This window comes from Accipiter gentilis, chromosome 11, assembly GCF_929443795.1.
Source record: "Accipiter gentilis chromosome 11, bAccGen1.1, whole genome shotgun sequence".
NCBI classification, from domain to species: domain Eukaryota; kingdom Metazoa; phylum Chordata; class Aves; order Accipitriformes; family Accipitridae; genus Astur; species Astur gentilis.
In genome coordinates, this window is record NC_064890.1 from 21184601 (window position 1) to 21198696 (window position 14096).

Below are 14096 nucleotides of genomic sequence, written 5' to 3' on the forward strand. Positions count from 1 at the left end.
GTTGCTGCGGGGACCGGGGCGGGGCGAGCCGAGCCGAGCGCGCCGCCGTCGCTGAGGCGGGCTGGCTGCCGCGGCTGGGGCGGCCCCGCTCCGTCTGCCCGGCGCTCCCCGTGCCCTCGCCATGGGGCCCGGCCCCGCGCGTCGCCCGGGCCGGGCGCCGCTGGCCGTGGCGCTCTGCGCTGCCCTGTTGACGCTGCCGCCCGCCGTGGGCGCCGGCGAGCGGCGGCGCCTGGCGTGCTCCACCTGCCGGGGCATCGCGGACAGGTTCAACCAGGTGGGCGACGGGACCGGGGGGGCCGCGGGGCGGCCCCGCGGGGGTGGGGTGGGGGCGGCAGGCGGGGGCCTGCCCGGCCGGGAGCCAGCCGCGGGGTCCTGTCGGGCGGCCCGAGGTGCGGTGGCGGTGGCGGCGCAGGCCGCTCCGAGGGGTGGCCGCCGGGCTCCGGGCCGGTTAGGGGTGGCGGGCCCGCCGGAGAAGGCGGCGGCAGCTCCCGGCGCGGTGCGGCTCCGCGGCCCCGGTGGCAGGCCGGCTCTCCGCCCCGCGGCTGCTGAAGCCGCCGTCCCCCCACCCGGGTCGGACGCCGCCTTACGGACGGCGTCTGGTCCGGCTGGGGCGCGGCGGGGGCTTTGCTGCCGGCTTCGGCAGCGGCGGTGGTCCCTCGGCCGGTGGGTCCCGGAGCGGCTGCCCCCCCGGCTTTGCTGTCCGAGGAGGGCTGGCGCTTCGGAGCGACGAGAGCGGCTGTAGCGTGCCCGGCGCCGTGAGCGAGTGCTGGCGGACGACGTCGTCCTCCAAAACGCCGTGTCTGTTGCCGCTTGCGACAGCCCTGCGTGGTGGCGCGGTAAATTTAGGCAGCGAGGGGCCGCTTCGGCTTGTGACAGGTGCTTAATACTCTTTGTACCTGGCTTGGCCGATGGCTTTCACTGCGGAGGTCTCTTGCAAGGCACGATTTGGGTAGGTGTTCGGCCGGGGAAGGTGTGCCGATCACGGTGAACGGTCCTGTTGTATGGTTGTGCGTTTAGGTTGCGACACGGTGAAGACTGGGCCAAGTACCGTCCAAACTGGATGAAGCAGAGGTCCCGTTAAAGTGATTAATGAAGTTCCTGAGGACCTGAAGGAGGTGGCTGTGAGGTTTCATACGTGTATGGTGTTTGACAAAAAAGAAGACTGTAACAGGGCCTTGTTTGGGCGTTGGGAAAATCAAGTCGTGTTATCCTGTAACCTACACTTTATCACTTTTCACGTTGTCACTAGCTGTTTCTTTCGCTTAGCAATTTGATCAGCAGCTTCAGAGCTTTACTGAAGTTTCTGCATGGCGCCTTTCACAATTTTCATAGGAGCATTGCCCTTAATCTTTGTTAGAAACAAACCTTATGTAATTTACATTCTCCTGGTACTTTTCATTTGTAGGGATTAGCAGATACAGCTAAAAAGAACTTTGGTGGTGGAAACACTGCCTGGGAAGAGAAGACGCTGTCAAAGTATGAGTCCAGGTAAGCTGTCTCGGTACTTTTCATTGGGCGAAGTTTAATGTCTACTGTGTGTAACTTCACCGTACCAGTGTTTGGCCGGAATGTAAATACTGAATGTTGTAGCTAACGTTTCATGTGTCTAAGCCTTGAATTCTTATTGATTAAAATGTAACATTACACTGTAAAGAGTACAGTAAAGACTGAAACTCCTTATTGATGCCTTTATTTGTCTTGTTTCTGGAAAAAAACCACAAAGTTAATACCATCATTGGTCATAGTATTTTTTTTTTCTATTTACTCGTTAAAGTCCTAAAGTGGCCATCTTTAAATAATGGTCAACAGTTAATTGGTAGTCATAAAAGGTGTAGAGTACTGTAACACTTGTTTTAGAATTAAAGCAGTATCTCATCCCTGGAGTCATTGCTATTTCAGTGCCAGACAAAAAACTAGAAGAGATGCAGATTACTGTACTCTTTTGTATATATGTTTGATTACTGAGCAAAGTGATCTGGTATCTTTCTTCCAAATTTCAAATTCACTTTTTAGTCTTAGTTGGAGCATTGAGATGTAAGGGTGGGATTTCTGAACCTCAGTTACTGTGAGCTTGTGTCAAGTATTAACAATACATGAAATTTATTGTTGAATTTAGGAGAAAAATAGTGCACTAAAAATTTGCTGGGAAGCTAAAAATCTATCAAACCTACAGTCTGCAGACATCATAAGTGCAAGCAAGCAAAAGTCATTCTTGTGATCATCGTTCCCTTTGTTTTTTTTGGTTTGAAGTAATATTCATTAGTGCTTTATTCTGATATTTGTTTTGTTTTGGAACTAATTCAGAACACAGTGTAAACTGATAAAGTATTCTAGGCTGAAGTCTAGCTTCTCTGTCATGTCTTGAGCGGTGTCAAATGTTTAAATTACAGCTTTCCTTCTCTGCTTGTAGTGAAATTCGTCTTGTAGAGATCATAGAGAATCTCTGCGACAGTAGTAACTTTGAATGTAACAACATGGTAGAAGAGCATGAAGAACATATAGAGAAATGGTGGTTCAAACTGTAAGTATCGAATTTTTTTGTGGAGATCTTGGTGTGGATAAGTTATCTAAGAGGATGAACTACTAATGTTAAATCTTGTGCCTGAGCAATAGCAGTATGGGTATGTCATGGTTTTAACCCCAGCCAGCAACTAAGCACCATGCAGCCGCTCACTCACTTCCTGCCCCCAAAGTGGGATGGGGGAGAGAAAAACCTGTGGGTTGAGGTAGAAACAGTTTAAAAGGAGAGAAAGGAAGAAAATAGTAAAAATAACGACAGTAATAAAATGACAATAATAGGAATAATAAAAGAATCAGAATATACAAAACAAGTGATACACAATGCAATTGCTCACCACTCGCTGACTGATGCCCAGTTTGTTCCTGAGCAGCGATCCCCACCCCCCACCAGGCCAACTGCCCCCAGTTCCTATACTAGATGTGATGTCACATGGTATGGAATACCCCTTTGGCCACTTTGGGTCAGCTGCCCTGGCTGTGTCCCCTCCCAGCTTCTTGTGCCCCTCCAGCCTTCTTGCTGGCTGGGCATCAGAAGCTGAAAAATCCTTGACTTTAGACTAAACACTACTTAGCAACAACTGAAAACATCAGCGTGTTATCAACATTCTTCTGCTAAATCCAAAATGTAATGCTATACCAACTACTAGAAATAAAATTAACTCTATCCCAGCTGAAACCAGGACAGGGTAATTCTTCATTATCCTTCAAGAGTTGCCATTGGGTACAGCTGGGTTCAGGCTGACTTTTAACAGCATGTGGTGCTGTTACTGTGTTCTTTTTTATTGTCAATTCTGGTAGTGTTGCACCAAAGCATCCAGTCTGGCTTCTCATATACTGTTTGCTCAGTTACCAGTGGGGTGTTGAGGCAAACTAACATTGGAAAACTTTGAGGTTTGTTACCTTTTTTGTTTTCCTTTGTCATAAAACTGCAAGGGACTCTTTGGTTCTTGTGGGTTTTTAGTTGGCTTTCTTTTCCTGAAACGTTATTTTGTTCTCCTGGCAATCAAAAAAATCGTTGATAAATAATAAATGTAGAAGTTGGATCTCTTGAGGATGGTAGTATAGCAGCTGGCTTTTCTATCTGCCTTATAAGCTAGCCTGTGATTTCTGTTATAACTAAGCTTTTCATATACCATTATAAAATATAGTTAATGCAAGGATGGCATTGTAGCATTTAAATCTCTTCGGATCTTTTTATTAATTCCAAATCATGTTTCTTCTAAGTATTTTCTTTTTTTTACTACTTTAGACTGTCAGCACTCTCAATCAGCTAGAATACAATGGGGTGAACTACCATTGTAACATTTTATAACTGGATAAGGATTTTTGATAACCCACTTTGCTCTTAATGACTTATTACTTTATGCTTTTACCTAACTATACAGGAGCATGAATACATTAGCATGCCATTTGAATGGAATAGAATAGTATGGCATAGAATAGAATATTTCAGTTAGAAGGGACCTACAACAATTACCTAGTCCAACTGCCTGACCAATTGAGGACTGACCAAGAGTTAAAGCATGTTATTAAGGGCATTGTCCAAATGCCTCTCAAACACTGACAGGCTTGGGGCATCGACCACCGCTCTAGGAAGCCTGTTCCAGTGTTTGACCACCCTCTTGGTAAAGAAATGCTTCCTAATGTCCAGTCTGAACCTCCCCTGGTGCAGCTTTGAACTGTTCCCACACATTCTGTCACTGGATCCCAGGGAGAAGACCTCAGCACATCCCTCTCCACTTCCCCTCCTCAAGAAGCTGTAGAGAGCAAGGAGGTTGCCCTGTAGCCTCCTTTTCTCCAAACTAAACAAGCCCAAAGTCCTCAGCTGCTCCTCATAGACCATGCCTTCCAGAAGGGCGAGCTATGCAACCCAGAGTCTTAAATTTGCAGAACTGAAAGAAATGGGTCTTAAACTAGAGATTTTGACAAAGTAGACTTCCTAAGATAATCAAAACTATTCATAAAATACATTGGGTTTTGGAAAGTTTCTGTATTTAATAGACATTTTGAGTGCAATTGATTAACTTTGCCTTCTGTCCTTTAACGTGTGATGTCCAAATGTCATTCAGTTTCTGTGGTTGTTTCCAAAGACAGGTTCTTTGTCCATGAATACCTTGGATCTTTTTTTGTAAGTTGTTACATTACATGGGGTACTCAGTAAATTTACTTTTCAGGGCCTGAGCCTTGGAGTCAGTATGATCAGACATAATAGTTTAGAAAGAGAAGCTGTACATGCCTCAGGAGTTGCTGAATACTTCTGTCAGGCTACAGAATATCTAAGCCTTTACTGAAGTTTTTGAGACTTAAGCATCACTGTGATACTGAGATCTGTGAATTGTCATTCAGAACTGTAGTAGTCCTCTTGCTTGCTTGCAAAATAGTATCTAGCGATTTCATTGGTAATTGGGGGTGTATGCTACTACTAGAGCAGCACATAAGTACCTTCTTAACAGTAAAAAAAATCCTTCTAAAATAATACTTGATTTATGCTAAAAAAGAGGAGCAATTGTAACAGGCACCCTATTGTCAAGTTGGCAATAACTTGAGGAAATGTTAGTATCTGTCCTGGGTTATCTTCTGCATAGTTGAGATAAAGACACAGCAGTTATGTTTAAGAGAAAGACGTAAATAAGACCAACTAAACTATATATAAACCTTCCCTAAAAATAAGGTTTTTTTTTAAAAAAAAAAAGTGTGTATGTATCAAGATGAATTGATTTTATTGTTTGCTCTTATTTCACATTTTTCATAAATATAATTTATAAAATTTGAGTAGAGTCTTTTAATAGTATGGTAGTTTAAAAGGTATTAATCTCAAGTTGGAGGACTTCTAAAAATTGATTCCTGAAATAAGATCGTCTTCAGAACAAAATACGTTTCTAATCTGTCACGTGCAACAGATTTCTCTGCTGCATTGTGCAGGTTCAGTTGTGTGAGTTGGCTTTTAAAGACTTTTCGTTCTTTTTATTGATAAATTAATGTCTTTCATATACAGAAAGAAGAAGTATCCTGATTTGTTTAAGTGGTTTTGCATAGAAACAATAGAAGTTTGCTGCCCTGCTGGAACTTACGGACCAGATTGCCTTGGTAATTTTTCTTTTGAAAAATACAGTAGCAGATACGTTCTTTTTACCTGTTTGTTTCAGTCTTTCATAACATGGACAAATACATGAAGTATGATATTTTCCGTGAGACACCAGCTGCTGGGTAGTATGTACCTACCCATTGCCTGATAGTTAGGTAGCTGCCTTGCGAGCATCCTGCCTGAAGAGAAGTCTTCCGGGCGTGAAGTAATGTACAAAGCTGTCAAGGGTACTTACATGTGCAGAATCCATCTGATCTGATGTTCGCATCTACATCTGACCCATGTTTAAAGGCTCCCTGTGACATCAAGTCTATTGTTTAGGTGGCCTTTCAGAAGCTATGTAGACAACAGTTTCAAGAGTAAAACGGCCAAAACGCTGTTGGGGATTAAATGAAGAAATTAAAAACTGAGGATTGGTTAAAAAGGCAATGGCAGAAATTGGATAAAAGTAGGTAGGAGACAACTGGATGAAAGTAAGGTCTTTGATGCAAAAGTGATAAAAAAGGTATTTTGGCCCCTGAAGTATAATTTATAAATCTATAAAACCTTGTACCTTGTTAGAGATCAGCTTTGGCCTCTTTAAATTGTTAACAATATAAGTGCCAATTCCCAGTATTGATCTAAATGATTGCTAGTGGGGTTTTTCCAACTGCAGTATGAGCATTCTCAGAAATCAAGAATAAATAAAGACACCAACTTTAGCCAGAAAGCTAAGAAAACAGATAAAATTCTAAGCCATGGTCTTTACCCGAAATTAAATTTATAACTGAACTTTCCTGGAGATTTTGAGTAACTCTTACACTTGAATATATTACAGAGCATTCCTTGTTGCAAGCCTTTTGGTTACTCTCAAGGGAAAAAAGATTTTGGAAATTATATACTGGTTTAGTATGACTTTTTTTTTCTTTTTTTACATTTTACTCTACGTGAAGTGGTGCTGAAAATTCAGGTGCTCATGGCTGAAAATAGGAAGTTATTCCCTTTAACATTTGATTGAAAAGTATTTTTGATCCTTTTTAGCTTGTCGTGGTGGATCGGAAAGACCTTGCCATGGAAATGGCCACTGTGATGGTGACGGTACCCGAGGTGGAGATGGCTCATGTAGCTGTAACAAGGAGTATACAGGAGATTTTTGTTTGGACTGTTCTAATGGTTACTTCAGTACCTTGAGAAATGAGACGCATTCTGTTTGTACAGGTAACAAAGTCTTTGGCACATGCTTAGATCTTTGTCTTCCTTTTTCAGTTTTTGTAAACAAAACTAGAAACAATTTAAAGTGACAAATGTAAAAACAAAAAATAGTTACAGTTTGGTCACTCAGCTTTAACTATTAATGACACGTCAGTCAGTTTGGTGGAATTGTAACGTTTTGCGATGTCATCCTTCCAGACTGCCCTTGATTTTTTTTTTTTTTATTATTTTTTTTTCCTGCTTTAAATTAAGAAGCCGAATTCATTTATGTCGTGAGGGAGGCATGAGGGAAGATCGAGCTTTGCCCCCACGTCACCTCCCTCCTACCACCCCCAAGTACTGTACAAAAAACGAGCTGAAATTGCTGCACAGTGGACTATGTTGAAAGCTAGGTTTTTCTCATGTCTCAGATAAGCTTAACTGGAGTAAATGGGTGTGGAAACAGCTGATCTGTACTGTAGACTACATAGATTCCAGTTACGTACGTCTAAGCTTAATTTTGAAACAAAGTCAGGTCATAGGAATAAACTTTTCCAGTTGGTCAGATTTTCATCTTTTTTTACATCTTGGGTGAGATTCTGCAGCAGCTAAATCCTGACCGTAGGATCTAATAAAATTGGTTTTCAACATGATCTAGGTTGGGTTTTTTATCTGGCTGTGTAGTAATTCTTCTATATGATGTGTTTTATATTACAATATATAACATGCTGCTTATATATGCATATATAAACACTTGTGAAGTTCTTCAGACTAATATCACTTCACACTTCGCTCTTGTAGCTGGTTGCAAATGAAGTAGTTTAAGGATTCGTTAGGTGGGAGTGCTGAGCCTCGTGTTTAAACTGTTGTCCCAACCCTGAGTGGCTGAGCAAAGTTTACCTTATTGATCTCCTCTTCCCAAATATTTTGGAAATTGGACCCACCACTTCTAGTCACTAGAATTTCATGGCACTGTTTTAGTGGTGCAGATGACTGTAATTGCCAGGTTTGGCTTCCTGGGTTTTGTAGGAGTTTTGGTTTTGTAGGATAGAGCTGCATTTTTGTAAATGATACCTCCATAAAGTCAAGATCTAATCTTGTGAATGGGAGGCTCAAGCTACTAAAATACAATAGTTTTCAATGAATCTTAAATAAGATTTTTCTTTGAGAATTTGTGTGACGAAACTTGTCTTGGAGTCTCCCAACAAAGCTCAGACTGTAGTTTTCTCTTATCTCAGCCTGCCATGCTGCCTGTAAAACTTGTACTGGTTCAAGTAACAAGGACTGCCAAGACTGTAAAGAAGGCTGGATTAAAAATGAAGCAGCAGCTTGTGTGGGTGAGTAATGCTTGGTAGACTTCAAACAGGTTCTGTAGCAACGTTGGCTAGTGAGATTAGATGACATCACATTGAGTTTTATTGTATTTATGGAACTGTTCTTTCAGTTTAGATTTCTATAGTTTGTATGTAGTCTGCCTTCCTTACTTGTTTCATATTGCAGGCAAGCAGTATTTCCTCCCCACTGATTGCTTGGTGATTATAGTTGTCTTTATCAAACTGTTCACTGTGAATCTTTTTAGTCTAGTGGAATACAGGTAGCAGCAAGTGTTGTGTTCCTTTTAAGATATATTTTTTTGTGTTTATTTGAGTGCTAAACATTACCCTGCTCTTTATTCAAATGATTTTTGTCAACTACTGGAAGATTCCTGTCAGCTTATCTACATGTTTTTTAGTAATTGCACAATTGTTTTAACATTACTGTATGTTTATAAATGCTCAACCCTAATAGAGTTCAAACATTTCACTAGAAGCGAGGCATACTAACTTTTCCTATTATTGGAAAGAAATACCAGGAGGCATCAAGCTCAGTGCTTCCATTAATTTCTTACCTATTTCTAGCTTAGCATTTCTCTTGGTTTATGAGGAAATATGTATGAAACACTTAAGGAATATCCCAAATACTAAAAATACTCCCAAAGCAGGAATACACTAGGGGGAGAGTAGCACATTCTGTTTAACTGGTCGAATTTGACCCGTTAAAGACCCTTTAATGTCTGGAAACAGTATCTTAGAAATTATGTGAACACTGCTTCTTTTTGAAAGTGCTCCTGAGAACTAGGATTTGAATTACAGCTCCTGCGATACCTGCGTAGGCAACTGTTGAATGCTTCAAGAGCTTCTTTTAGATCCACCAGTGTTGTCTTCTGTACAGCTGTTTTCTTCCAAATAATCATTGCAACTGATGAAGTATAAATTAATTTGAGTAATCAGTAGGAATGATGTCTGCAGCAACAGGATCAGATAGACAGCAAGGGCACTGAAATAGGCTTTCTCTGTCTGAATTTTTAGTTGAGTACTGTTGTGCCCTTTCCTTGAAATCAAAAGACTAGCATGTTTTAACTTCCCAGGTAGAACTGGTTTTCAGCTTGGCTGGTCTTAACCATAACTTGGCTTTCTCCAGTTTGCTTTGTGTAGAAAACGAAGCAGTATATGTGTGTGCATTTGTGTAACTTTTTTAATACTTTAAAAAGTTCTATAGCTTGGTAATATACGAGTAGAGAAATCAACAGTATTCCAGAAGAGTAGTCTGCTTATTTGTTATGATATTTACATAAAAAACATAAATGCTTGCAAAACATTCACTTGAAAGTGACAAGGACAGCAGGTATTCTGGAATTTTTATTTAATTTGAACTCCTGAATTTCTGATATGTCTGTTATTGTCATCACAAAACATTTTCTGAGGATCAGTTCTGATTTGTTAATGTTAAGTTTAAGCTGAACAAAACAGTATGTTACTTTTATGTCTAAGGTTGCATATCTGATCCTGAACTTACTGTAAAATTAATCTCAATGCAGTCAGTTTAAGTTTATAGCTTCTGTGGGCCAGTTCTTAACAAGATCCCAAAGCATAGCATTCAAGTATTAAGCTGTCTATTTAATCATTACTACTATTTTAGGTAACTTGTCACTTTTTATCTTTCAGATTTAGATGAGTGTGCTGCTTCTCCTTGCAAAGATCACCAGTATTGTTTGAACACAGATGGATCTTTCTCATGCAAAGGTTTATTTTTAATCTGCTGTTCTACTTTATCGTCTAATCTAATGCTAGAGGTAATGCTAGAAAGGGTGTGATACCAGCCATTTAGTACTATGTGGTCCAGTCCTGACTGGGTATGAGGCTTTAGACCTATCCTGTGAGGAAAACAAGAGATTTATGGTTATTTCTACTCTACTCTCGTGAGACCCCACCTGGAGTACTGCATTCAGTTCTGGGGTCCTCAGTACAAAATAGACATGGACCTGTTGGAGTGAGTCCAGAGGAGAGCCACAAAGATGATCAGGGGGCTGGAGCACATCCCCTATGAGGACACCTGAGAGAGTTGGGGTTGCTCAGCCTGGAGAAGAGAAGGCTCCAGGGAGACCTTACAGCAGCCTTCCAGTACCTAAAGGGGGCTTTTAAGAAAGCTGGGGAAGGACGCTTTAACCAGGAGTGTAGTGATAGGACAAGGGGTAATGGCTGTAAACTGGAAGAGGGTAGATTTAGGTGAGATGTAAGGAGGAAGTTCTTCACTGTGAGGCTGGTGAGGCACTGGGACAGGTTGCCCAGAGAGGCTGTGGATGGTCCATCGCTGGAAGTGTTCAAGGTCAGGTTGGATGGGGCTTTGAGCAACCTGGTCTAGTAGAAGGTGTCCCTGCCCATGGCACGGGGGGCTGGAACTAAGTGATCTTTAAGGTCCCTTCCAACCCAAACCATTTTAGGATTCTATGTTTTCTTGTGTGGGTAAACTGACTGATTTAAAGGGTGGTGCTTAAAACCTCAGATACATGAATTTTTATGCTTGAAATATTTTATCTTTAGCATGTGATACCAGCTGTGTAGGTTGCACAGGGGAAGGTTCTGACAAGTGTAAGACCTGCGCATCTGGATACATGAAGGAAGATGAAAAGTGTACAGGTTGGTGGATTTAACAACACATGGTTAGAGCACCAGTTAGCTCACTCTTCGGTTTTCCAGCCTATCAAAATGAACCCAGTTGTTCTCGTAGTAGCAGCAGAGACTTTCTTTATAACTTCCATTATATTATTGGGTTAATATACATGACAAGGCTTAAAGGTGAAACACTCCTACAAAAGGAACAAAGTATTTTATAGCGGGTTCTGGAAACAGATACATGAGTTTATTGTCAGTTATCTACCACTTCATTAGAAGTGTCCATCTGTATTCATTTTGTAACAGAAAGGCAGGAATGTAATGTGCATTCTGTTATCTTTCTTTTAATCAATAATGTCCAAGTTCAAATGATACTAATTCATAGTGAATTATAACATGTGAAATGATAGTAAAAAGAGTGAAATTAGAGTTTCTCTGTGGGGTAGAGCAGAAGGTACACATGATCTTAAGTAGCTATTAACTATGATGATGTAGTATTTACAGGCTCCCTTCCCTTTAGTTGTGCTTTGGTATCATTAGAAAATGATTGTGGGAAGTCTTCAGTAGGTTAAGACAAGTGCCATTGCTTAATTCATTTTCCCACATAGGGGCCTGTAAAACATAAAAAAAGTACTATCTGAATAAATTTGAAACACAGTCTAAATCATGAAGAACTGTAACAGATTATTTTAACCGAAAAATCTGTTGCAGCAGCATTCTGCTCTTTGGTGTTTTTTATAGTTGAATAGAATTTTGTTTATATGACTGAGCACAAGTAAGTTTTGTAACAAAATAACAGCAGTGGACTCTTCCTTTCCCTATCCTATCTCCAGATATAGATGAATGTAACCTTCCTGAGAAGGTCTGCATGAAAGAGAATCAAGACTGTGTTAATACTTCAGGTAGTTACAAGTGTGTATGTTCAGAAGGGTTTGAAGACAAGGATGGAACATGTATTCAGATTCTAAAACCAGGTAAATGGCTTTTTCAATGACAATTTTTTTTTAAATATATAGACAATTTGGAGATGTATTTCTGCCTAAGGGTCTAGTCACTTGTAAACTCTTCTGTATAATTTCTCATGTTCCTACAGCTGTGGTCTGTGTCAAGTAGTTTGTGGTGTAGTCTACATTCTGGCATGCATGTTTTCTTGCTTAAAGACAGTGGATTTTTTTAAACATCCTGTTCTTGTGTTGATATTTTTTTTGCTTTACTCAAGGTTGTGTTTGTAAGTCACTTAACTGTCTGGCTTCATTATATAAAGTGAACTAGCAAATTACTGCTATCATAAAAAGGAGCTCTTCCTCCTCCCCACTTTTTTTCCTTTATCATTAATTATAATGACTTAAGGGTTTATCTGATCGCATGCAAGCTGCTTCAACTCACTGAAGTCTCAGAAAATTAAGCAGAATTTTTTTTGCTGGATGAGTGAGCTGAATTTATTTATTTTCTGATCACAAAAGTGCTAGAGCTGGTGTGAAGGTGAATATGGAGAAGGTATCTATCTTTCAGTAGTAGGAAACTGTTTAGCTTGACTTAAACTATACCTTCAGTCAGAAAATTCAGGTGTAATTTGCTCTAGGATGTATGAAATATTATGGACAGAATTACATTCATTAGTGTTTCATTAATCCATTAGGCTTTTCTTCCAATTCCAAAGTGAAAGACAGGATTATTTTGCAATAAAGGTTGTAGGAAAATAGGTGAGACAGATGAAGGTTGTCAGAGAATAGGCGAGACAGTCAATTTCATACCTTTATTTTCTTTCTACTACTTATCTTGTTTTGGTGTTTTTGGTGGGTTTTTTTTTTGTTGTTGTTTCCATCCCCCCATCCCCTTGTCCCCTGACTGCTCTTTCATCATAAGTTGTAAAGATCTATGTAGTATTGCTACTCAAGGCCATTCAGTTCAGACCTTATACTCTCAGTACGCGCTGTTAGTAGTCCTGTAAAATCAGTTATGTACTTTTTCCTGTGCTGATACTCAGGATATTAGTTACTATGTTTTTTTAATGTGGTCTGACATTCTATGAGAATAAAAACAAAAGGAAAAGTTGACAAATTGGCTTAGCTTTTTTCTTAGATCAGTGCTTTTACCAATATAATAAAATTGCTGTGCTTTTTTAAAAGGCTGTTTTAACATCTGAACCGAGCACTTTGCACTATAGAAAATAATTCTGAGTAATATGTGCTTTTTGTTTTCAAATACCAGAATTTCTTCTGACAGGTCATGTGGAAAGGAGAAAGTTCACTGTGAATAGCTGAAAACAAAAGCTTAGACTAGAAATAGCTGTGTGCTTTTTTCTTCCACTAACAATATCATACCAGTTTATTTGAAATGTTTTGTTTGCATCTAGGGGAAAAAAAATTTACAAGCTTAGACTAGAAGGATGGTGCAAGTAGCTCTTCTCTATGGCTTTATTGCTTCTCTGGTCTTGATACAGACGTTGATTTGGGTTTCTCTTTAAAAAATTCCTATTGTCAAAAATTATATGGTATAATTAATAATACATTCGTATTCTAATTATGTTACTTAATTTCACAGGAGAGGAAGTAGAGAGTGAAACAACTGAGCCTTCACCTACTGGACATGACGACTTATGATCTGCATTCAGAACCAAAAGACATTCCTATCTAAAGTTTTAAATTATTGGACTAAGTCTCTGCTAGCTGACATACTGTGGAAATGGTATTAAATATGCAGGTTGCCATTAAGATTTTTTTTTTTAAATGGTGATAAACTGCTCTTTAAGCTGCATTTCTTTACTCTTAAATGCCACTTTTTATATAATTCTTCAAGAAAAACACTCTAGATGGGTTAGTATAAAATTTGAATTAACATAACATTGTACCCAGCAACTGTAAACAATTTGCAGGTTTCTCATTCTAGTGCCTACTGAAAACTATCATCATTTGGAAGGACTTAGTTGCACTTCATAATTCAAGAAAAATATAGACTGAAGTTTGGTGTTTCTTGACATAAGAAATATTTCTGTAACTGAAATACAGCTTTTAGAAATTGTCAAAGGGAATCTCTTTGGGGGGAAGCACTGTTCCCTTAAACAAAATAGAATGCCTAATACTGCATTCAATAAAAGTTTATTTTGTTGGAATGTGCCTTAAAAATTTTTAAGATGTTTATACCTTACTGTGTTGTCATGTCTGGTTTTCATTTAGGCAGTGGAAAAAAAAAAGAAAAAGGAAAAAATCCAACCAGAAAAAAAACCAACAAAAAAAAAAAGGCAAACAAAACCAAACAACCCACAAAACCCCGGAACCTTGTAAGCACTGTATTTCAGTTCAGCATTGAATTCCAGCACTCAGTTGTGCTGGAATCTAGGGGCGGGGGGAGGGGGCGGAGAAAACCCCAACAAAATCCCTCCACACACA

General features: G+C 40.0%; 1 protein-coding gene across 2 annotated transcripts; it reads left to right on the top strand.

The window, feature by feature from the left end:
• Positions 1–34: 34 nt before the first annotated feature.
• On the top strand, positions 35–13819 carry CRELD2 (cysteine rich with EGF like domains 2). Of its 2 annotated transcripts, XM_049814257.1 has the most exons (10): positions 35–274; positions 1406–1488; positions 2411–2521; positions 5516–5607; positions 6626–6802; positions 8014–8112; positions 9760–9837; positions 10636–10731; positions 11541–11681; positions 13252–13819. In XM_049814257.1, the coding sequence occupies exons 1-10, from the start codon at positions 122–124 to the stop codon at positions 13308–13310; spliced, it is 1089 nt and encodes a 362-aa protein (XP_049670214.1). In that variant the 5' UTR covers positions 35–121; the 3' UTR covers positions 13311–13819. The 2 variants fall into 2 exon arrangements, with proteins under 2 accessions (XP_049670214.1, XP_049670215.1); XM_049814258.1 differs by lacking the exon at positions 8014–8112.
• Positions 13820–14096: the final 277 nt, after the last annotated feature.